The sequence below is a fragment of the Archocentrus centrarchus genome, chromosome 22, assembly GCF_007364275.1.
Source record: "Archocentrus centrarchus isolate MPI-CPG fArcCen1 chromosome 22, fArcCen1, whole genome shotgun sequence".
In the NCBI taxonomy this organism is placed as follows: Eukaryota; Metazoa; Chordata; class Actinopteri; order Cichliformes; family Cichlidae; genus Archocentrus; species Archocentrus centrarchus.
The window spans coordinates 10606428-10631859 of record NC_044367.1 but is presented as its reverse complement, the minus strand read 5'-3'; the positions used below and the strand labels follow the sequence as shown (position 1 = coordinate 10631859).

The following is a 25432-nucleotide window of genomic DNA, read 5'->3' as shown; positions in this document are numbered from 1 at the left end:
TCTTTATGGGAGGAGCGGTGCGACTTCCCCACTTCTGCCCCCACTATGTAGGCTACTTTTTTACATCCCTGCTTACGTTTGGCTGGCATAGCCTAATTTCCGCATTCCCAAATCCTCCCAGATTGGGATCACGTTTAAAATCGGGCTGATGCAACGATTTCCACTTTTTAAAATATACTCTCGACCCTCGGCTGACCAGAAGAAAGGACATTTGTTGCACCTGGGATCAAAGTCAGGTCGGTATCCAAAACTTCATAAGTCGAGAGCTGCATATTTTTGTACATGCTGAATAGCTTATTGGCGCGCCACACATAGGTCATAACGAGCAATAGTTTGCGAAGAGGCGGCGAGCAGGTCTGATGTTTTCGATTATACGGCGGTATCATTGCATACGCTGAATATTTCTCCTAAAGCAAAGCTGGCATCTTTAGTGAGCGTGCTGCAGAAAGATCCTTTTCTTTTGTTTGCATGCTCCCCTTTTATATGAATCACGGCGTGCACAATAAGAACAAAATGTTCTTATTTTGTGTGGATCAACGTTTACATTAGTGCCGCGCAGTGATTCTCAAAATGTGCTTTATCTGAGCGGCTCTGGACGAAAAGCTGTAACATTTTAGCACTGCAGGTCTCTGATGGAAAGACAAAGTTACGTAAGATGGGCTTAATGCCGCACTATAAAAAAAACTTCCGCTTTCAAGTTGACCAATTCAGCAGGCTATGGCATCCTTCATCACTTTATAAGTGGCCAAAAAAGATGACTGCACAATATTAAACAGCTCCAAATGCGCATTCGGGGTTTCATAATTTTAAATAAATAGTCTGATGAGAACACAAATTGGTTCTCTAGGACTTAGAGGAATAGACAATAATAAAACGATCATTAGAAGAGAAAGTTTAAAAGCTCCTTGTGGACCCCTGCACCAGCATTCAAATGGCAGTCATTGGCTCATATTTGATGTTTGGGGCTTCATTTTAAGAAAGAAAAATGAAGGTAAAAGACAAAGTTGGTTTTATCTTTTTGCAAAGACCTTCCTTTCATTTCAAGCTACGCTACTCATGCATGTTATTGCAAATTACTTTGACCATTTTATCATTATGCTATGCTCTCATTTCAAGGCAAATGTTATGTTGTTTATGGCCTCCATACTTCCTCTTGGTGTTTTTGGCCTGTAGTTTGGGGAAGTGCAAAACTGAAAGTTATTCCCATCTGAGGTTATTATGTAGCCTGTAAGTTCATGTTCTGTGGATATCTACTGAGACCCGACTCTCCTCTTTAACAAACATTACACCAGCCTACACAAAGAATGCCAGCTGGCTCTTTCTTGCATTGATATGTTTTTTTTTATTAGAATTTGGCTGTTTGTTACTGTAATGTGGGATAAAGGTAACACACCTCAGATAACAGTTTTGGGCTATTTCATGTGACTTGGACATCCGCTGAGGCGCTGTAGTAATTTCCTGTGTCTTTGGCTGGTTCTCACTGTCTTTGTATATGTTGAAGTGTTCATGTCCACGTATTTGACAGTACAAACCAGCGGCAATTTGTTCAAACAATTCACATCACTAGAATAATATCACATTCATTTTTATTTTTTATTTATATATATATATTTTGGGAGGGGGGGGTAAAGAAAGCAAATTATTTTCTTAACTTTACCACATTATGCTACCCCGTGGCTTCATAATTCTGCCACTTCATGCTAATTTTTGGCTCTCACCTTACATTATGTGTCATATTCAGGAAACCACACTCACTCTGCAACTATTTCTTGCTGACTGCTACCTTTAGTGGCCCGTGGAATAAAGTAGAATTAGTTTGAGTCGGCTCTTTACACTATTGTTCTGTTGTTCACTTTTCTTTTGGCCTTGTAGGGTTAAATTATGTAAATTCTTGCCAAAATCCCTGTAAATGGTTTTATATTTACTCTAGAAAATATTGGAAAAATGAATAAAAACAGCAGCCTCAGTGACCTGCAATTCATCACAGAAGGGAGAGTCTGAGTGAAAGGAACAGAGCACCTTTGGCTCATCGAAGCCATTTAACAGACTTTAAATGAAGCTCTTATGCATTTGTTATCAACTTGTTATTGTAAAATCCACTCTTATATTGTAAAGTATGCCCCATTATCTATTCATATTTTCATGTTTTCCTTGATCTTGCTCATTTGTTGTCTGAGTATGCCTCCCGTTTTTTCCCTCTCCCTCCTAGCTGTGGTCACGACCGAGTCTGACACGATGCCAGGACAAATCCCAGATCCCTCTGTGACAGCAGGCTCCCTGCCCAGCCTGGGCCCACTGGCTGGGATCACAGCCACCACGCTGACTGACAAGCTCAGATTTGCCGACCTCCAGGAGTTTGGGACAATGCTGTCACCTCTGCACTTCCTGGACAGTCTGGGGAAGAGGCCTCTAGTAATCAAAACTGAGGTATAGGACACACTGAGCAATCAGTAACCATTATCCTTTAAACTAAGGTTACATTTTGAGTTTTTCCTCAGACTGCATGCTCTTTCTAACAGGTCATTTCTAAAAGGTGGACTCTAGGACAGAATCCTACACATTATATAGTTTTTAATGCATTTACTGCAAAAAAGATCGAAAGAATGACACTTTATTTCAGTGAGTCATGCAAATTGTCTGTTAACTGTGTGTAAAATTTATACTCTTTATCCTAAAGAGATGTGCTCGCTTGCTGTTCATATTTTAATCAACAGGACCATCTAGTGGATATAGAGGGGCATGTTCATGCTATTAAATGTAGCTTATAGAGCAGGTGACTTAGTGACATTGATAGAGGTACACATTATTTTTTGGCTTGTGTTTTCTCAAATTAATGTTCACACATATAGTCAAAAAACCTAGATATATTAAACAGTTAAAGGACGTAGCTTTTTATATGAACTTTTCTGCTGTGTGGAGCTTCTGCGTGGAATTGCATGCTCTCCACACACTTGCAAAGATTTTATTGGGGATATTTGGTTTCTCCTGCCATGTTCATGCTGCCTGTCTTGGCCTGTAACACACTCAAAAAAGAGATTCTCAAGAGTTTCCTGGAAAAAATGAAATAAAAATGAGGTGACTTCTTATCCACTAAACATTTCAACCAGGCTTAAAGTTGTGCACTGTGCCGGAATCAAATGCTTTCATACAGTTAGTTTACTTACTGATATACAGTATAGTTCTCATATTTGTGATCATATGTATTGGTTTCATTGCATTCAGTCGCTTAAGTTGTTTTTTTTTTATTTCTATACATTCATTAATGTTTTAATAAATAAATATTTATTAACAGTTAATTGTGGAGAGATTTGGCTGGACAAAAACTGCATATTTCAGGAAATTCTTTAGGATTTTAAGCATACTATGACTGAAACTGAAGCATTTGTGTGCTAATGTAGAAGGAAAAGAAACCAAAAGGTCATTAATCTGGGGAAATGCCACTTTGACTTGTTTGCAATGATAGCAAAGAATGCCCAAATACAGAAGGTTGAATGGTAGGATTCATATTTCCATTATCACGCGATACTTTAACACAGATTGTCTGCTAATGTGCAGCAGGTTAATTGCATCTGAAGATGTGTTCAGAGCTCTTTCCCTCTGCCTGTCTCTAGAGAGATGAAGAGGAAGAGAGGAGGAAACGAAGGCGAGAGAAAAACAAAGTGGCTGCAGCTCGCTGTCGAAACAAAAAGAAGGAGAGGACAGATTATCTACAAAAGGTGAGACTACCTTTAAGGAGTCTCCGTTGCTCGATTGCACCCTCTCACATACTCAACAGGTATCTCGGTCTTCCCATAATTTCTCTTCCTTCCACCCCCTCACAGGAATCAGAGAGACTAGAGATGTTAAATTCCGACCTTAAAGCCCAGATCGAGGAGCTGAAGCTCGAACGGCAGCAGCTGATCCTCATGCTCAACCGCCATCGCCCCACGTGTATTGTCAGGACAGACAGTGTCAAAACTCCAGAGAGTGAGGTGAGCCCCCTGCTGCAGCAGCTGGAGGCCAAGTGAAGGTGGTGGAATGAGTTTCTACAGTTTACGATTGGGAAGAAGCAGCAAACTAGCAGCACTTAGGTTTGGGGCCTCGGTCGTGGAGGAGAACCAGCCACTGAGCGCTACGCCACAAAATGTGGATCCACTGTGCTTAGACACTGTTTTGGCAGTTAAATGAAACTTTTATTCTTTTCTTGCTTTTTTCATTTATTTGTCATTTTCACAGGTCCAGCCACAATTAGTATGAAGGCAAACGAAAAACACAACACAACCTTTGGTAGAATTACAGGCCATACATGAGGCATTATTTTAATATATTTGCAGTAATTACTGTGTTTTATTGCTTTTTTTTTATTAATTATTTTTGTAGTTAATCCTAAAACAGAGCTAGATTTGGTCAGTCAGCTACATAGATGTTTATTTGTGGCTGAGCAGCATAAAACTAAGTCACTGTTTCCATGCAGTGCAGAAGTGAGTCCCTAAAGAGATCCTATGTTTCTAAGTGTTCAGGCTACAAACAGAGATCTTTGCAGCTTATCTGTGTGTGCATGCCCAAAACAACACTGAGTGTCTTTCCATTGTTCAAATGCATCCAGGGAATCATAGAAATTTAATTGAAATCTGTGTGGAAATTAATAGAAACAGTTGTATATGTATTTTTAAAAAACTACTGGAATGCATTAACCATCACATACAGATGATATAAAAAAAGTAATATTACCAAATTACCCTACAGTCAAAGAAGCCCTTTTGTCACATAAATAACCTTAAAATTTTTCTACATTTGGTGGCACAAAAGCCTGAACATTCTTTCTTTTATTCCATTGTTTTTGGCGCAGGCGTCATGTATGCACATATATATATGAGTGTTTACATTGTACTTTATTTTCTGTTACCGTATTGTTACCAATTATGTCTATGTTTTTATTCTTTTGTATATGATGTTATATAAGCATATAAGCTATCACAAAATCCCATTTTGTATTTCCTTAAGAAATAAATGTTTAGTTTCTTTTTTTATTGAATATTTTTTGAGTCTGACAAAATGGCATGACATTTTAATAAGATATTTGTGTCAAAAAAAAAAAAGAAAAGAAAAGAAAAAAGTTCCAGGATCAAGTTTCCTGACATCTTGTGGCGAACACACCTTTTCACCGTTTAGCTGTGGGGATCACAAGGGGATCCTCTGCAGCTCCAGCTGCAACTAATGTGAAATAATAACAAAGTACTATATTAGATTAAATGAGGGCCATGGTTTGGTTTAGATGTGACATTTAAATCATTTATTTTTATTATTAAAATATATAAAACACGATTTCTCGGCATGCACGAACAAATAGGCACAAAGGCACCCATTGTTATCATTAAAAGGGGATTTAACACGCAGATTAACACAGCAATGGAACCAAAGCTACAGGACAGAAGTCGCCTGACAGGAACATTACTGTAAAGTGGAAGAGCACCGACTAAGGTTGGTGTTGTTGCGGTATAGAAATAATTTGCTGTGTTGCAATAGGGGAACATGCGACAGTACTGACATCAGCGGCACAGACAGGCTACACTGTTGTGTTTTTATTTGATCTCTGCTGTGTTACTGTATGTCGAGGGTTTTCCTGAGAGGTCCCGAGGAGCGGTCCCTGTCATTTCCTATCTTAACAGCAGGGTGGAGTAAAAAGTCGGTCTTTAAAAGGAGTTTCAGAAATTGTGTACTCTGGAGCCAGTTCTTCGTCTGATCAGTCTAAAGGAATTCCAGGCAAAGAGGAAGTCAGACAGCTGAATGATTTTTGACAGTGTCACGTGGAACGAAAGTGATACTCCTTTTTTCCCCAGTCCTGTCTCTTTCAAATGTTCAAGGCAGCCTTTTCTGTTTTTTTTCTTTAAGGACATCTTAAGTAGGTTACTGTAGTGCTGGCTTCACGTCAGTTCATTACTGGAGCAGATAATGGGGGACAGGTGCGCTCAGCATACGACGGAGAATGGTCCACATTTGGGATTAAAAGGTCCAGCTGCCACGGACCAAACTGAATGCAACAGAATCATAAACAGGGAAGGCGTCTCGGGGGTCTCTACACGTTTATACAAGAGGCGATGGATGATAGTGTTCTTGTTCAGTATTTACTCTCTGAGCAACGCTTACCAATGGATCCAATTTGGGATCATCAGCAACATAATTATGAAGTTCTACAACGTGGAAGCCTTCGCTGTAGACTGGCTGTCTATGATCTACATGCTCACCTACATCCCCTTCATCTTCCCGGTCACCTGGCTCCTGGATAAGAAAGGACTGCGGGTCACAGCGCTCATTGCAAATGCGCTCAACTGCACCGGGACGTGGATAAAGGTGGCCAGTGCCAAGCCCACCCTGTTCTGGATGGCTATGCTCGGACAGTTTGCAAGCTCCTTTGCCCAGGTTTTCATCCTCGGGATGCCCTCCCGCCTGGCGTCGGTGTGGTTCGGAGCGAATGAGGTTTCCACCGCCTGCTCCATTGGAGTTTTTGGCAACCAGGTGAGCTGACGCGGGGACTCAGTAAAACAGACCTCAATATTCTGTTTGTTGCGTAAACCCATGAAAATTATGTCTGACACGTTTGCTGACATCAGTAGTCTGAAGCAGAATGGCTGAATTAACACCCTAGAAGGGAAGTCATTTAAATATTTTCATTGGGCCCAACTGATTCATCCTTATCCCTCCAAGTTTGTAGAACAGCAGCTTATGAATTTGATTAAATGGAAATATTCGACTGCATAAACTATACAATTAGATGTTTTCATATAAATATTTAGGCTTAAAGTATTTGTTAAATTTTCAAAGAAATGTGCAGATAATGAAATTCCGATGGCATTCTTCTTTCCTGGATATGTATATTTTCTTGATGCAACCCTCCCCCCAGTCTTACCTACATCTGTGATAAATACCAGGTATATTTTGTTCAATTTCTGATTGAGTGAACCGTTGCCTTTTCGACGTCTCTCTGTGCATCCTGGTGTAGTTAACATCTTTGTCCACTGAGCAGTCCAGCCCTGCCTAAACTTAAAATGTAAAAATTGTGAAGAATTATAAAATTTTGAAATGCAAACAAATTATTTTGTGCAAAGGATTGCTGAAAGAGGAAATATTTTGGATTATCTGAAAAAAGTTTGAGTAATGGATACCCACTATATCAGTTATACTTTATGAATTGAGCTCCAGTGTCAGTATCAATCTCATTGACATGGTTGTTTGTCTTTGGGTGCTCTGCCTTTCATTGCTATACCAAATACATATCTTGCTCTTTGCTTTAAACTGGTAGAAGAAGTCTTCAGGAAGTGGGAAAAATGGGGGAAATTTTGATTGGTGGAGAAAAATCTTCAGTTCTGAAGTGTATCACGTACCTGGAAAAAGAATAATAAACTGTGAAAATATAGTACAGTCCTGTGAAAAAGAAATTTTGCAGGACTAGATGCAGTCTTGTCAAAAAATTAAGTACATCCCATGGTTCAATAGCTAGTAGAACCACGTTTAGCTGCAAGTAATCATCTTTATCAGTCTCTCACATCACTGTGGAGGAGTTTTGGCTCACTCTTTAGAGCAGGGGTGGCCAATTCCAGGCCTCGAGAGCCGGTGTCCTGCAGGTTTTAGATGTGTCCCTGATCCAACACACCTGAATCAAATGGCTGAATAACCTCCTCAGTATGCAGTGAAGTTCTCCAGAGTCTTGCTAATGACTTCTATATGTGATTCAGGTGTGTTGGATCAGGGACACATCTAAAACCTGCAGGACACCGGCTCTCGAGGCCTGGAGTTGGCCACCCCTGCTTTAGAGCATTGCTTTAGTTCATTGAGATTTGCTGACAATCATTTATGCAGAGCTCTCTCAAGGTCCTGCCACAGCATTTCAATAAGGCTGTGGTCTGGACTTTGACTGTGCCATTGCAACAGTGATTCTTTTCTTTTTCAGCTGTTCTGTTGTGTGCTTGGGGTCATTGTCCCGCTGCTTGACTCAATTTTGGCCAAGCTTTCTGTTAGACAGATGGTCTCACGTTTAACTCTGGAATACTTTGGCATACAGAGTTCATGGTTGGCTCAGTGGTTTTAAGGTGTCCAGGTCCTGTGGCTGCAAAATAAGCCCAATTCATCACCCTTCCACCGCCATGCTTGACAGCTGGTATGAGGTGTGTGTGTGCTGATGTACTGTGTTTGATTTTCACTGTGCATCATGGCCAGATATGTCCAATTTGGTCTTGTTTGTCCAAAAAGGACATTGTTCCAGAGGTCTTGTGGTTTGTTCGGATGCAACTTTCTGGACTTAAGCTGTGCTGCCATATTCTTTTTAGAGAGAAGAGGCTTTCTCCTGGCAACCCTTCCAAACAAGCCATACCTGTTCAGTCTTTCTGTAATTGTACTGTCATGAAGTTTACATTTTAGCATGCCAACTGATGCCTGTAGAGTCTGACATGTATCTCAATTTTTTTATATAGACCTACACATTTATTATGGTTATTTTTCATAAAACCTAAGACACAAAAATGTATTATTCACTAGTGCAGTTAGGCTATAAATGTAGAGGTTTAAAATCAGAGGAATGTGACTTCATCTATGAGGTCACAAATTAAACATATCCTACAGCTACTATATAAGCCTCACAAATTATATACTATATTGCCAGCAGTATTCACTCAGTGATCCAAATGACTGAATTCAGGTGTTCCAGTCACTTCCATGTCCACAGGTGTATAAACCAAGCACCTCGGCATGCAGACTGCTTCTACAAACATTTGTGAAAGAATGAGTCGCTCTCAGGAGCTCAGTGAATTCCAGTGTGGTACCGTGCTAGGATGCCACCTGTGCAACAAGTCTGGAATTTCTTTGCTACGAAATATTCCACAGTCAACTGTTAGTGGTATTATAACAAAGCGGAGGCAACTGTGAATGACAGCAACTATTTTATGCTCCCAACTTTGTGGGAACAGTTTGGGGATGGGCCCTTCCTGTGACTGCGCACCAGTGCACAAAGCAGGTCCATAAAGACATGGATGAGCATGTTTGGTGTGGAAGAACTTGACTGGCCTGCACAGAGTCCTGACCTCAACCCGACAGAACACCTTTGGGATGAATTAGAGTGGAGACTGCGAGCCAGGCCTTCTCATCCAACATCAGTGTGCTTCTGGAAGAATGTTCAAAATTCCCATAAACACTCCTAAACCTTGTGGAAAGCCTTCCCAGAAGAGTTGAAGCTGTTATAGCTGCAAAGGGTGGGCTGACATCACATTAAATCCTATGGATTAAGAATGGGATGTCACTCAAGTTCATATGTGTCTGAAGGCAGACAAGCAAATACTTTCAATAAAAGAATATCTTAGAGGAGCCACTTGTAGGGGGCACCATGGGAAATCAGAAAATTCTAACAGAAAATAAATATCAAACCAAACCATTTGAAAATCAACCAGAAAGTCAGAGTTATAAATATTTTTAATTGTGGACAGATCTCCTGCCTCCATAAACATTGCTTAGGAGATGTAGCTGACCCATAACAATATGAAGTAGAAGATTCAACTTGAAGGCGGTAGAGCAGCTAAAACATAGCCTGGTTACAAGTGTAAATGTTTAATTTTGTTGACACGTAAAAGTAAAAAAATAATGTGAGCATATTCTCCTTTTTGGAAACATAGTTCGACTAAAACATTTGCAAAATGAACTCAATGTTTTATTCAGTACGACCTGAAATGAGCAGCTGAGCTGATATAATCATCAGCAAAGTGTTAACAGAGATTAAATCAGAGGCCCATTTTCCCATAGACTCCTGCAAACAGGAAGTCTTTTAGCAACCACAGGTAATACCCCCTGGTGGCTAGTAAAAAGAGCGCATTTGTGTTCATTTTTAATGTCTCATTGAGTAAAAATACATTACTTGATTAAGTTTAGGAGTTTAAAGTGCTGGGTTAGGTTTAGGATACAAAAACTACTTGGTTAAGTTTAGAGAAACATCACCGTTTTCCAGCGGTTAACACCTGGCTGTTTTCTTAGTTGGGTAAAATACGCAATCATATATCTCCCACAGAAATTCATTAGTTACAAAGTTATTCTGCTTGTCACGAAAAAAAAAAAAACGAGATAACCCTGTCCACGAACAAAAACGCCAACTTTTTCATGTTGTGGAGAGGGAGAGAGGGCTGGTTTGGGCATTCAAATGGGAAATGACGTGTCCGCTGTCGCCATCGTGGGCTGGCAGAGTGTATTGACCCCGTCCTGCCCCAGGTACAGTACACTCACTGTTCTGTTTTTAATTATTTTATTGACATTTTAACGTGTAATTCGTACCTTAAATTACCAGAGTTCATAGTTTTGTACATTAATAGCCCCACAGCTGATATCTGATATCTCTGATATCTCAGTCATTCAGGAAGCAGAGCGTGATCGTGATCCGTATATAGTCCAAATGCTGTTTTATGATCGGCATATCAGCAGTGTTTAAGCGTTTTATTGCTCCGAGCGTATAGAAATAAGTCTTAGACACTGCCAACAAAGCAGCCCTGGTGGTTCAGCAACTTCTGTTTCTCCTTTCACACAAACATCGTGTGTGATTTAACATTCACGTGACAGGGTTTTCTTAAAGGAGCTGGGCTGAGTTGCTGGGGTTGTAGTTCGCTCCTTCCATGGATTTCACACAGAGGCAGTGTAGCTGGAGCCTGGAGAATGTGCTGTGCCAAAAAGTGATCACCTGCCAAAAAGTGATTTCTGATGTTTCTACACGTTTTTAATGTGTATTATCTTTGCTTATATACTGTAGTCAACAGGATTTATAAAGGACTTCTATATAAAATGAAGAAATAATCTGTTATTCGAGTGTCTGCGTTATTGTACCTACGTTATCACCAGTCCAGTCCTTTTTGGCCACTTCAAATATCTTTAAAGAACTGTGTTGCTATATTTGTTGCAATTTCTGCTGTCCTCTTGACCAGATCTCTCTTTAAAATACATTTTTAATGTCAGTGGCAGGTTTTACCCTTATAAATAAAGGATATGTAAGAGTCACTTTGCCACAAACTGATTGCAGCTTCTACCCTGTGACAGGAAGGTTGTTTCTGACTCAAAATTACTTAATATTATTTTTGAGAGATATATTTGAGAGATTATTCACAGATTATGGGCCAAAAAGTCATTTACAATGGTTTAAATAAAGGCAATAATTTTGTGGCAAATACAGGAAATCACTTTTTGGCGGAGGATCATTTTCTCGCACAGTAACGGCAGCGGCATTACAGACTGCCATCTGAAATTTCCATCATGTCTAAAGACACAGCCACAGTAACAAAAGCTAGATAAGGCTACTCATCAGTACACTGCATCCTTCAGTATGATGATTGGATTTCTATTATTAACAAAGACAAAGAGCAGTAGTCTTATATAGCTCTTGTATAGATTTGATGGCTTATTGCAAGCATTGGAGGCCTTTTTGTGTCATCAGTGTTACTTTGCCATGCATTTGTGATAACTACCAGAGGCGGCAAAAGTATATTCTTTATTCTCAAATACTCCGGAAAAATTTCAAGTACTGATTCAGCTTCTTTACTCAAAAGTAGAAAAGCACAAGCTCTGAAATGTCCTCAGAGTAAGAAAGTAAAAGTAGCTCTTTGTAGGACATTTCTACCAGCTATTTTTGGGACCTCACTTGAGTACTGTAAGGAAGTATTTGTAAATTTGTAAAATCACATTTTGCCAGCGAAACCCCTGTTGAATCTAAAATAAGTCACAATTTTAATTTTCTCTCATTACAAGACGAGCATTTAAGTTTGGAAGCTTGTTTCCACCACTCAAGTTTGCCAGGCCTACATCTCCTACACTGATCATCAGATGTGTATGTAAAGATCTTCAACTTAAAATGGAATCTCATACCAGCAGTGCACTGGCATGTGACATAACACAACATAAATGTGTTACTGTGCTAATCCCTTCTGACTGCACTGTGTTAACTGACCAGCTTCAGGTCTGCCAGTATTGTAATGCCAGAGACAGATGACATAATATAAAATGAGTGGGCATTGGTAAATCCAATTTAGGAATCAGAAACACTCAACCTTAATAATTGGTCTACAAACAGTGTATTCATGTTTGAGTGCTGAGGGACACTTTCCCATCACAGCATAGTGACTATGATGTTATGAAAAGGGTAGAACTTGTTTTATAGTCTTGCAATACATGGTATATTGGGTCAGACCAAGAATATGCTCTAAATTCTTACATTTTTATTTCCATATTTTCCTGGAATGCCATAATAAATGTATTTTTCTACTTATTTAGAGCTTTCACATATTTAACCAAGTTGTTACCCACGTAGCTTACCTGCTCATTCAGCGTTCCCCTCGATGAACTTCACCTCTTCTGTGCACATTTATGTATGTGTGAGTGTCATGTGCCTGTCCTTAGCAATAAAATCAAGTTGCTCTTCTAGTTCGTCTTTCACTCATCGTGCTATACTTCTATGTGATCTCACCTGGAAGGAGGAGTTTTAAATAAAAAAGTAAAACAGAGCAGGTAGCTGAGCACCAACACTTGCTGCCAGGTATGCAGTTGTTCACCTCTGGTAAATCAGCCAGCAGTAATAGGTAGTAATCTCCAGTTTAGGCTCAGCAGGCGAGCATGGTTATTAGGAAATGCCTGCTGGGTGGGAGAGATTAGTCAGGTAAGCTGGCACAGTGTTAAGAGAGTGCACACACAAGAAGAAATGTTTGCTTTCCCATTCAGCTGTTGAGTGCTACAGAAGCCTGAAGGAAGAGGGAAGAGATTCATTGGGACATGAGTTCATGGGACAACATGAGTTCTCGGGATGAACTCTCTCACGAGTGGACAGACAACCTCGACAAGGCCACCGGCAATGATTGGACTCCAACAAGGAAAGAGAGAAGCAGCTTGCGAGAATACACATACCACCTGCCTCCGGGAGACAGTGATGATACCTTGGAGGAGCCATCAGCCGTGGACACTGCACAGCTCTTTCCGCTTATGGAGACCAGGTTGTACAAACGACGGTGGGTGATGCTCTTCATCTTCAGCGCCTACTCCATGAGCAACGCCTTCATGTGGCTGCAGTACAGCATCATCAGCAACATCTTCATGCGCTTCTACAACATCGACACCCTGGCCATCGACTGGCTCTCCATGATCTATTTCCTCACCTACATCCCTTTCATCCTGCCTGTCATGTGGCTCCTAGACAATCGGGGCATGAGAGATGTTGTGGTGGTGGGGTCCGCCTTCAACTGCATCGGGGCCTGGATCAAGACGGGCACGGCGAACCCCAACATGTTTGCTATGACCTTCTTTGGACAGTCCGTGTGTTCGGTGGCCACGGTTTATATCCTGGGCATCCCTTCCAGACTTGCGTCCCTGTGGTTCGGGCAGCAGGAGGTGTCCACCGCCTGCTCCATTGGTGTTCTGGGAAACCAGGTGTGTCTTTGTTTACCTGCTGGGTGTGAATGGTGTTATGTACTTTTCATGTTAAAAGATGTTTGCTGATGTGAGAGAGTGAATGAGAGCTCTGTCATCTTAATCCTGTTTGCAGTATAAAAAAAGGTAGGCTCATGTTATGTGAAGCCCTCTTGATGTGTGACTGTCTCTGCTCTTGCACATTCTTGTTTCCAATCTTCTTTAACAAAGCCAGTCACCCTCTTTGGGCAGGTATTCCTTTCAGGGTAAAGGATCTTAGAGAAGTGATTAATCCAGTATGCAATACATGCTTACATTTGTTAGTTTCAGTTCTGTTAAAGTACCTCACATGCTGTGCATGCAGTATATAGGAAGTACGTAGAAGGGCATAGTTCGCATTAAACTTGCTCTCCAAATGCTTCTGCTTACTCTTACTGCTTAAACATACCTTGGATTACTATTATCAAAATATATATTCATAAATCTTAAATCGAGACTTTCACTGGACTGTTCAAATTTCTCCACACAGGGAACAGTTGTGTCATAGAAATTTACAAACTGTGGAAGTTAGAGGCAGAAAAGTGGATAGGCCAGAGTGTATGGCTTTTTCCAAAAAAAAAAAAAAAAACTTGAAAAAAGGGATACAGGTATTCTTTACGTGGTCAAAGTGATTTTCTTTATGTCTGTATGTTTGTGTGGTTTGTTCTTTCTAGCCAGGGGAAAATTGCTGGGAATACCAGGTGACTTCCTCAGCTTGAGCTGTCTGCTTCTGAGCAAGGTTCCTCAGCTTGGGTAAATTAACTGTACAGTGAAATTACACTAAGAATGCTGTGTTCATGGCGAGATAGTCAGGCCTGCTGGGGAGGGTGTGTGTTGCTTTATCTCTTAAAAATCCTGAGAATTGCATTAAACAGATAAGATTATCTGGAAAATTAAGGTAATGGGAAACATGCACCAATTCATCAAAACGTAGAGAATAAATGTGATAGAGTGACAGTTTGATGCAGTCTGAAGTAATTTCTAAAGGACGAATGTGGCTTTATAATTCAGTTTATTCCTTAGAAAAAACATCAAGTAAAGAGTTAGTGAACAGAGCACACATCAGTGCTTTCTGATCTCTCCACAATCTCTAACACTTTTCTCATCTTATTGACCGCTCTGAGCACACTGCAGTGCTCTTTAACCTCCAAAGCTAAACTGTGTCCTCTCCCACCTTCATTAGACCAAACACCAAATACCGGTGCTTACCATGAATGTTCTTGTTTTGTGCTTTAGACCCACTCCCTACCGATGAAGATGAAAAGGACGCGCTGCGGTTGATGTTTACATGCTCACCACGGCTTAATTATTTTGGCTGCGGTCCCTAAAACTTGATGCCTCCAAGTTTTCCGGCTGAAGTAGTTTACATAATACCTTGGACATTTAGAAATAGTTCACATTAGCAAAAATTAGATAAGATTTCCATGAAAGCCTGTTATGAATTGCCGATCAAACAGAAGAAAGCGAGGCCACCGTCATTTGGAGCCATTGAATAATTAGCCTGTTTTGCATATTTTTGATGAGGTTATTAAAATATTGCACAAAAAAGTATACAATGGCCTTTGTTTGTTTCGAATGTGTGACTGTGACTGAGCAAAGATGACTATCTGTGGTGAATATCTTATAGAGCTTTCGCTAGCACAGTGGCTACAATATTCTTAGAGGACTGAAGGGGTCATACATATTTCTGTTTCCACTCTTCATACATGTCACAGGTTTGTTCCTCACAATCAGGAACATGTCTTGTCACCTTTCCTTCTCTCACCTTTCCCCGGGAGTGGAGGGACCGCGGCCGGTGTCCCCTCTGGAATGTTCTTGTGACTGTAGGAAGCCGAGGATGTTGGCACTGCTGCTGTGGTATTCAAATTTGGAACATTTAGTAGTACCAACCCACCCCACCTCCCTTCCCATTTATCCAAGATCCATTAGAATTATTGCCTTTCACTGAGGTTGTCTGGGGTGTTGGGGTTTTAATTTAGTGACATATAATATTCATATGCCAGGTGGTTTACCCAGGAAAGATGACTTATTGATTGTGTTACCTTTGGAAATTCTTGTATCTGTCTGGTAAAAATAACACTACAGTCATGTCAAGCTATTCCTTTAACACCCCCTCTCTATTTTGCTACATACGGTAAATAAGCATATATTTAATGTTTTTGCAATAAGAGGTATACCATCACTCACACTGATTTCAGCAGTCAGTCAAATGATTTTTTTTCTTTATTCATTTTGCAGGGCAGCATACAAAAGTGCAAATTTTACCTTTCCTCGAAGCCTTGACTCATCTTTTCTTTTCTGGTTCTTCATGTTTTCAGTGATGTGCTCCCCGGTGTAGCTGTTTTTAATTTGTGTGTGTGTGTGTGTGTGTGTGTGTGTGTGTGTGTGTGTGTGTGTGTGTGTGTGTGTGTGTGTGTGTGTGTGTGTGTGTGTGCAGGCGTCACCTCAGTTTGTAGGGTCATTTTTTAATTATGTGTCTCTCACTTACAGTTGGGTATTGCCATTGGGTTCCTGGTTCCACCCATCCTCGTGCCTAATGTGGACGACATGGACGAGCTGGCATATCATATCAGAATAATGTTCTACATTAGTGCGGGCATGGCCACCGTCATCTTTGTCCTTGTGGTCATCGGTAAGTGTTTAAAGTGAAGACGACTGTTCGTGCACATCATTTATGACCGTTTCAGTTTGAAACCGAAATATTGCATAAGATTGTGTTGCAGAATTTGGGGTAATTTCAATGGGAAGAAAATTAGGGCATGGAAAAATGTGGGCTGCATCACCGAATCATCAGCGAATGTCTTACAGCAGTCCCTTCTTTAGCCCCCCCGACTCCATTGTTTGCAGCTTCCAGCCTGCAATGTTGTGGTGCCGTACCACCATCTTTGGCTGTGGAAATGCATGGATCTGATTCTAGCTTCAGGATCACATCTGTTTAAAAGAGCCAGTAGGTTCACAAAGTGGGTAGGAGCTGTCAGAGCTCTTTACTCACTCATACAGCTCACTGCAAGTCACCTTCAGTGTCACGCAGCTCCCACAGCCATGGTGGGAAAATATACGAAGCAAAGAGTCGTCTTGACATTTTGTGGTTTCATTTTGTGGTGTTACTACACCTCGACTCCTTTGTCCTTCATAGTAATTTTATAATGGGAATGTAACTACTAGAAGAACTACAGTGCTGTTTTAAATAAGAAGACAAGTGTCTTTGGAATCATTTTTGCAGCCCTTAAGTTTAGTTTTGTTATAAATATTTAGTCTTCTGTATGGCAGGGCGAGCTTTTCATGGAGTTGTCTGGCTCCTCAGCCAGCTCCGCTGGGAAGCTGAGTCTGCCTGAGATGTGCTTTCTAGCGAAAAACTCAACTTCGCTGCAGTCCAACAGATGAGCAGCTGCGGTAATTGCTGTAATTGTCTGCCTTTTGATGAGATGAGTTTGGACATGATGTGAAATGCAGGCAGGGACTCGGGGAGTCATAGCCGTGTTTTATAAAATCATCGGCCCTCCAGCTCTGTTAAATTCTCTTTTCACCTCCACCAAGGACTAAAATTCACTGAAGGTCAGAGATATGTGGTGTAGAAGGAGCCTTTTTATTTCTGGGACATGCTTACTAAATAACTCAGAGGCAGATCCTTGGGTGACAGTCACCTTTGACTGTGCGTGTGAGGGCAAAGGTTGGTGATTCCAGTTTTCACCCACTGTGGTGTCACATACAGAGAAAATCTGTTTTTCATTTTACATACCGCACAGAAGCATCTGCTTGTCCCATCAAGCAGTCTTTACTTATCTGAAAAATATATGATCACATATGTAGTGTGCTGCCAATACGGATCATATTTGGCAACCTGACAAAATCAGATTAAATGCAAATAACAATACAGAAACTATTAGGAAATGTATAAATGCACAAAAATACTGAAAATGTCAACTTTTCATTAAATAAAACTTATTTCATGATAGTAGGATGTATATTAAAAGACCAATAATTATAACAGCTGAGGAAAACTGGACCAAAACACACACTAAAGCCAAAAAAAATTTAATTAAATAAAACTGTGTCACAAAGATGATAATTAGTTAGTTGGAAAGCTTATCTGCATTTTCTCGCACAGGTTCAATCAGGCATCACATGGACTTTGCACTAGAAAGCTGGAGGGGGTTGGGTTAAAGATCATTCCAAGTGTGATCCGACTGACATTTGTGTTCTCACGTGCAACTCCATTAGGTAATATCTAAAAAATGTTCAGTGCATGCGTGAAAACTGCTGTGGAGACTGATATCTTATCTTTATAGGTATGTCGTGTTTAGTTTCCAGTGTTACTCTTAGTTCAGCATCACACTGAACTTTGCTCCTTTGTCTCTGTTCTGACCGCTGTCCTGAACTAAATTTTATAAAATTGTAAAAAGAGACACACACAATCAGAGAAGGTGAAAAACTGGGTGCTGGACTGAAAACAATGAGAGGTAGAGTCCGCACATCTGGAGTAGCTCCTAAGCAACTTTAATGGAGATCACCACGCGTGTAATGTTTTTGGCATAATTGCCCTTCTTCAGACATAGAGAGCATTACGAGACACACCCAATAGATACACACCTACTCATGATAATGTGATCTGGATCCCTAGTATCATGATTATGTATATTCAATCTACTCCTGGTGTGCGGACTCTACTACCTCTTTTTTCTCTGAACTAAATGTTAAGTCTTAAAAATAAAATTAACCTCAAGAAATGTTGCGTTTCTTTGTGTTTGTTTTTCAGTATTTCAGGAGAAACCCGAGATCCCACCCACCCAGGCCCAGGCACAGGCCAGGAACATGCAACCTGACGAGTACTCCTACACAGCCTCCATCTTGAGGCTGCTGCGCAACAAGCCCTTTATGCTCCTGGTGGTCAGTTATGGTGGGTCCCTCCCTGTTGTCTGTTTTGTACTTATATCTTCAGACTGGTTAAAGACAATCTGTGTAATGACCGCTTGTCACGTGTTGTATTTGCAGGCTAAACTAAAAGGTTATTGATTCTCCTCTCATCTTTACTTGACTCTGCAACTAATAAGGATTTTACTTAACCCATAATCTACTTTCTCTGTAAGATGAAGTTCTTAATGAGCTTAATATGACTGGAAGCGCCATTACATTATAATTCATTTTTAACATGTTTATGCAAACATAGAGATTGTATAAAAGTTAATAAAATATTAAAAATTGGCAGCCAGCTGTTAACTAGTACTAAGATGTTGCAGATCTAAAGCCATAGAGCTAAGAGTTAAAGAAACTGCACTGTGGTATATGCAGATACTTCTGTTGCTGTTAGTGAGATTTAATCTCTCACAGACACAAATATGAAGATTGTATTGGGCCTTATTTTGAGCAACAAAGCTTTCTTTTATGGTTATTTGGCTTTTTATTGATGAAATATTTAATTGATTAATTGTGTAATAGAATCATTGTTGATTAAATTTTGTGTTTTTTGATTTTTGATCTTTATAGAAAGTTGGATGCTGCTTACATGCACTCATACCTTTCTCAGTTGTAATACTCCCTAAATGTCTAAGTTTACACATAGGTCACATGAAATTATATCACTAAGATCAGAGAGGAGGTGGTCTGAGAAATATCTTATATCACACAATTCTGTGTCACAGTGGCGTCTTAAATGCATCACTGTAACATGCAGGGCATCCCACATTACTTTCCTTACCTATCAGGGATAGCATGTTGTTGCAAAATCCTCAAAATAGATGTTTACGAAGTTTATTTAGCAAAGTTTATTTGTTCACACTTACTCAGTCAGTTGGCCTTTAAACATGGTAAGGTAGCACAGTGTGGAAAACAGGAGTGTTCACTTAAATGTTCTTTCAGATTAAAGTTTTCAAAATAAGAGCAGGCTTTTGAGTTGTGGAGAGTACACCCTAAATATGTCAAAAATAATCTGAATATAATGTCTTTTAGTGTTTGGTGTCTAGAGGTACTGATTCATAGTACTACATTTAAATATTCGCCAAGCACTCTCTCAGGGCTGATACAGAGGTATTGTGTGAGGTTCTCAGCAGTTTTTAGGTAGAAACAAACAGTCCCATCTGGTCCCCAGATGAGACCTTTTCTACAGATTGTCTCAGAATAAACTGTTTTCTGTTTGTTGTCTACAGGCTTGAACGTCGGCTGCTTCTATGCTATTTCCACACTGTTGAACCGGATGATCATTGACCACTATCCTGTAAGTCCCCATTATGCCTACTGCCTTTTTATGCGCTTAAACTTTATTCCAGATCAGTTCTGTTTTTAAGTTTCTTTGTTCTCCATTACCTACTCTTTCTTTCCTTCTTTGCTTTCTTTCCTGCCATATGCTCAATGTGAATAGGCCCAGCAAATAGACACTGTTTGACCTCATTTGACTCTGAGCTATAAAGCATCCAAACATATGACTGACACAGATAAGAGGAGACCGATTGTTATGGCCCAGTACCTCTAGGACAAAACAACTACACACTATGATTTCACAGGTGTCTCATATGGCCTGTAAACCATAACTGCCAACATTTTCTCTTTCAGGGTGAAGAAGTGAATGCTGGGAGAATTGGTCTGACCATTGTCATTGCTGGTATGGCGGGCTCCCTCATATGTGGCATATGGCTGGACAAGACCAAAACCTACAAGTAACAGATTTCTTTTAAACACTAGTTTTCAGTGATGTGTACAAAAACAAAACAAAACACAGAACTATGCTTTCTGACACCAAGAAAGAACCTACATTATCCTAAACATACATTCTACAGACACTTCATTAGGTACACGTTGCTAATACCAGGTTGGACCCCCTTTATCCTTCAGAACTGCCTTAATTCTTCATGGCATCGATTCAACAAGGTGTTGGAAACATTCCTCAGAGATTATATTGATATGATAGCATCACAAAGTTGCTGCAGATTTGTCAGTTGCATATCCATGACGTGATCTCCTGTTCCACTCCATCCCAAAGGTGTCATCTCTATTAGATGTCTGGTGGAGGCCATTTGAGTGCAGTAAACTTAATGTCATGTTGAAGAAACCAGTTTGCGATGATTTGAGCTTTGTGATGTGGCCTGTTATCCTGCTGGAAGCAGCCATGAGAGGATGGCTACACTGTGGTAATAAAGGGGTGGACATGATCAGCAGCAATGCTCTGGTAGGCTAAGGGGCCCAAAATGTGCCAACAAAATATCCCCCAGCAACTCAAACCACTGATTCAAGGCAGAATGAATCCATGCTTTCATGTTATTTATGTTAACTTTTGACCCTATCACTAAATGTTGCAGCAGAAATTAAGACTCATCAGATAAGGCAACTTTTTTCCAATCTTCTATTGTCCAATTTTGGTGAGTCTGTGTGACTTGTAGCTTCAGTTTCCTGTTCTTAGCTGACAGGAGTGGCAGACAGTGTGGTCTTCTGCTCCTGTAGCCCATCTACTTCAAGTTCAACCTTGGTTGTAGAGTACCTTTGTGAGTTATTGTTTCTTTCAGCTTGAAGCAGTATGGCCATTCTCCTCTGACCTCTGGCATCAGCAAGGCATTTTCACCAACAAAACTGCTGATCACTGGACATTTTCTCATTTTCAGGTCATTTGCGTTAAACCTTAGAGATGGCTGTGTGGGAAAATCCCAGTAGATCATCAGTTTCTGAAATCCTTAGACCTACCATGCAGTCCATGGTCACTTAAATCTCCTTTCTTCCGCATTCTGATGCTCAGTTTGAACTTCAGGAGTCTGTATTGACCATATCTACATGCGTAAGTGCATTGAGTTGCTGCCATGTGATTGGCTGACTAGATATTTATGTTAATCAGCAGTTAGAACATGCGTACCTAATAAAGTGTAAGTTTTCATTAAACTGATGCCACATTGTTTCCTTCAATCATGCTGCTTCTGCCTTCAGATGAATAAAATCTTTTGATGTTCATCTCCCTCATATAGGTAGATATGTTATTTGAAGTTAGCTGTTTGTGCGTGACCTTATAAAAACACGACCAAGAATCAAGTCTGTCATCATACTTGCAATTTTGCATGACTGTACTTTAGTACATTGGTACTTTGACTAAAATACTAACGTGACCACCATATTAACATACACTATATTGCCAAAAGTATTTGCTCATCTCCCTTCACACGCATATGAACTTGAGTGACATCCCATTCTTAATCCAGAGGGTTTAATATGATGTTGGCCCACCCTTTGCAGCTAAACAGCTTTAGCCTCACACCATAACACCCCCCCCCCCCCCCCCCCCTCCACCAAACTTTACACTTGGCGCAATGCAGCCAGACAAGTACCGTTCACCTGGCAACCACCAAACCCAGACTCGTCAGTTGGATTGCCAGATAGAGAAGCATGATTCATCACTCCAGAGAACACGTCTCCACTGCTCTAGAATCCAGTGACGGCGTGCTTTACACCACTGCATCTGGTGCTTTGCATTGAGCTTGGTGATGTATGGCTTGGATGCAGCTGCTTGGCCATGGAAACCCATTCAATGAAGCTCTCTACACACTGTTTTTGTGCTAATCTGAAGACCACATGAGAAGTCTTGGAGGTCTGTAGCAACTGACTCTGCAGAAAGTTGGTGACCTCTGCGCACTATGCACCTTGTGCTGGCCCCGCTCTGTGATTTTACGTGGCCTACCACTTCATGGCTGAGTTGCTGTCATTCCCAATTGCTTCCACTTTGTTATAATACCACTAACAGTTGATTGTGGAATATTTAGTAGTGAGGAAATTTCACGGCTGGACTTGTTGCACAGGTGGCATCCTATCACAGTACCACGCTGGAATTTACTGAGCTCCTGAGAGCGACCCATTCTCTCACAAATGTTGGTAGAAGCAGTCTGCATGCCGAGGTGCTTGGTTTTATACACCTGTGGCCATGGAAGTGATTGGAACACCTGACTTCAATGATTTGGATGTGTCAGTGAATACCTTTGGTAATATAGTGTGCTAATGTTCACCGTTTCAGTTTAGCACTAAATACATAATGCAGCTGAGGCTGATGGGAATACTCTTTGTATTGTAGGTTATGAGGTATAGAAATAGTTTTACCTGATGATGGTGTGAGATGGAGAAATAAGAAATCAGACTTATAGTGTAGCTTGACTGGGACATGAATGTCAGTGCAGTCTATGCAGTAACTGTTGAGACACAAACTGACACAAAAGAGAGGTCAGAGGACAGCCAACTCAAGGGGATTCATCTGCTTGAAACCATGGATGCCTGCACCAAATTTCATGGCAATCGAGAATTAAGTTGTGGAGATATTTCACCCTGAGCCAAAGCAGTGGACCAATGTGGACTAACATAGCTTCATGTGCTTAAGTGAAACTCTTAAAGAAAATGATTCATTTTAATTTCCAGTCTTCAGGATCAACAGTCTCTCTAGTGCTGTACAATGTTAGCTGTGCTTTAAAACACCGACCCATTGCATGAACGTCCTGTAAGTCACCGATCCATTCACAGAGAGATGTCCAAGTGAATTAAACCATTTGAACAAAGGAGGCACAAATAAGAATGCAGCATAGCCGAGTTCTACGTGTGATGTTGCTCTCTGCTTATCTGAACTGGCAGCCTATATTTTACTGGTTCTTCAGTGTAGCTTTCAAGCCTTTTGCCACTGCATTAAAGGTGGAAAAACAGTAATAATACAATCTTAAAAGTGAACATTTCTGATTATTAGTTCTGTTGTTTTTACTTTGATAATGTAGATAAATACTTTTACTTATTCTTTTTTTCCCCACACAAATGAGCATTTACCAATTTCCACAAGTTAGTGAGTGTTGATAAACTGCCTTCAGTAATGCGGCATAAAAACTATTTATGATTAGAAAAAAAGATCCTGTCTGCAGATTCTTCACATGCCATTAGGATGGTTATCTATCAGAGCAGTTAAGCCCAGATTTATATTGTGGATCCTGACTCTCACACTGTCCTAATTTGAAGTGAGTCACAGGACTATGCTATATTAACAAAAATGTTTTGCTGGCTATTTTACGCGTGGTTGTACAAGAGGCAGCTTCAGCAGAGTGAATTTGTTTTTCCAGATGGTCCTTGTTGTGACAAGTGTTTTATTTAATTTTTTTAAACATTGAACATATTTTTAGTTACTCTGTTTTTTTGTAGCTTGTATTGGTGCTCATTGTGCCTGTCATAACATGCACTATGATAAATGGGATGCATACAAAGGAAATTACTGTCACTGTGACTGGCTGAGTCACTGGACCTTTATCACTTCTAGTATACAGTTTACATTACATTTTATTGCAAGTTCAATCATAAAAAATGTGTCGCTGCCACGATAATTAAAAATCAAGAACTGATCTGCATCAAACTTAAGTTCTTTGCTTTTTTCAAAAGCCATCTCCAGGGACCAGCTGGAGATTGTGGATTATTTAGTAGTGAGGAAATTTCATGGCTGGACTTGTTGCACAGGTGGCATCCTATCATAGTACCACGCTGGAAGTCACTGAGCTCCTGAGAGCGACCCATTCTCTCACAAATGTTGGTAGAAGCAGTCTGCAGTCTGCATGGCTAGGTGATTGGAACACCTGACTTCAATGATTTGGATGGGGGAGTGAATACTTTTGGCAATATAGTTTATATCTGGTCTTAGTGATTCATGTTCATATATGTACATGACTATGGCTGTTGTCTACCAGCATATGCTATCTTTATAATGTGTCATTTCTGATTAGCATAAATTTTTGAGCATCAAAGCACAAGAAAAAGTGGTTTCATTTATGTTGAAAGTGGGTTAGTAGAGCTGTACAGTTAGCACAAAAACAACAAGAAGCAGTTGACTAGGAAACGTCTGACTTGATTATCCTCCGCTCAGAAAACTGTGAAGAAAAAAATGGGGAAAAAAATGGAAAGACCTTCTTGGTAAGGCAAAGAAAAAAGTAGTCAAATTGCATCCACCTCTAAGAATGTCAGCGTACAGCGATGTATTTGCTTTTATATTTGGAGAGGATTCACCTGCTTTTACTGGTTTGGTCACAGCAGCAGTGAGTAACCAGCTACATGTCAGCATGTGTAGCTTATGTGTAATCAAACGTGTATATTGGCGATATAAAGAGAGACAGCAATGGGCATGCGCCAACTGCCTGCTTCATTTATTGTATGTTACACAGCTCCACCAGAGGTGAGCCACAGCACTGCACTGCCTCACCCCGCATTTCTTCCATGTGTTTGAACAGGCAATAAGTAAATTCCACGATTTTGACCATTAAAGTGTTGAAATAATTCAGAGAACAGTTTTACAAAACAGTCAAGTGGTCAAATGTATTTTCCCTTATTATTGTTAGTATTTTGCTTGTCATGATAACAGGGGAGGCACTGCCTCACCTGCCTCCCCTGACTGCACGTCACTGGTGTACCTGATGTAACATCACAACAGTTACTTTTTCACGTGTTTGTTGATGAGTTTAGTTGTTTCCTTTTAATGTTTTAAGCGTACATGTTGCACCTTTAAACATTAATGCAACAGCTGAATTAGATTAAGCTAATTTATGTAGTATCCATGTAGTATCCATCCATCCATCCAGCCACCCATTCACTTCCGCTTATCCGGGGCCGGGTCACGGGGGCAGAAGCCTAGCAGAGAAGCCCATGCTTCCCTCTCCCCAGCCACTTCCACCAGCTCATCTGGAGGGACCCCAAGGCGTTCCCATGCCAGCCAAGAGATATAATCTCTCCAGCATGTCCTGGGTCTACCCCGGGGCCACCTCTCGGTGGGACATGCCCGGAACACCTCACCCAAGAGGCGCCCAGGAGGCATCCTAGTCAGATGCCCGAGCCAACTCAACTGGCTCCTCAAGCGGCTCTGCTCTGAGCCCCTCCCAAATGGCTGCCCTCCTCACTCTATCTCTAAGAGAGAGGCCAGCCAAGAGGAAACCAATTTCTGCCACTTGTATTCGCGATCTTATTCTTTCAGTCACTACCAAAAGCTCATGACTATAGGTGAGGGTAGGAACGTAGATCGACCGGT

The 25432-nt window shown here is 40.6% G+C and overlaps 2 protein-coding genes across 6 annotated transcripts in view; both read left to right on the top strand.

The window, feature by feature from the left end:
- The first annotated feature begins 27 nt into the window (after window positions 1–27).
- On the top strand, window positions 28–4974 carry jdp2a (Jun dimerization protein 2a). Of its 2 annotated transcripts, none has more exons than XM_030719114.1 (4): window positions 28–209; window positions 2246–2427; window positions 3612–3716; window positions 3822–4974. In XM_030719114.1, the coding sequence occupies exons 1-4, from the start codon at window positions 149–151 to the stop codon at window positions 4005–4007; spliced, it is 534 nt and encodes a 177-aa protein (XP_030574974.1). In that variant the 5' UTR covers window positions 28–148; the 3' UTR covers window positions 4008–4974. The 2 variants fall into 2 exon arrangements, with proteins under 2 accessions (XP_030574974.1, XP_030574973.1); XM_030719113.1 differs by having other exon boundaries at window positions 28–236; window positions 2210–2427.
- Window positions 4975–5729: 755 nt separating this feature from the next.
- The window catches only part of flvcr2a (FLVCR choline and putative heme transporter 2a), a 32665-nt gene continuing 12962 nt past the window's right edge, over window positions 5730–25432 (top strand). For 3 of the 4 annotated variants that reach the window (XM_030718400.1, XM_030718399.1, XM_030718397.1), the window contains exons 1-6: window positions 10153–10224; window positions 12712–13413; window positions 15922–16063; window positions 18188–18328; window positions 19575–19642; window positions 19978–20081. In XM_030718400.1, the coding sequence (XP_030574260.1) occupies window positions 12763–13413; window positions 15922–16063; window positions 18188–18328; window positions 19575–19642; window positions 19978–20081 (1106 nt within the window). In that variant the 5' untranslated portion in view covers window positions 10153–10224; window positions 12712–12762. Of the gene's footprint in view, window positions 6496–10152; window positions 10225–12711; window positions 13414–15921; window positions 16064–18187; window positions 18329–19574; window positions 19643–19977; window positions 20082–25432 lie in introns of those variants that run through there. The other variant, XM_030718401.1, reaches the window with a different exon arrangement.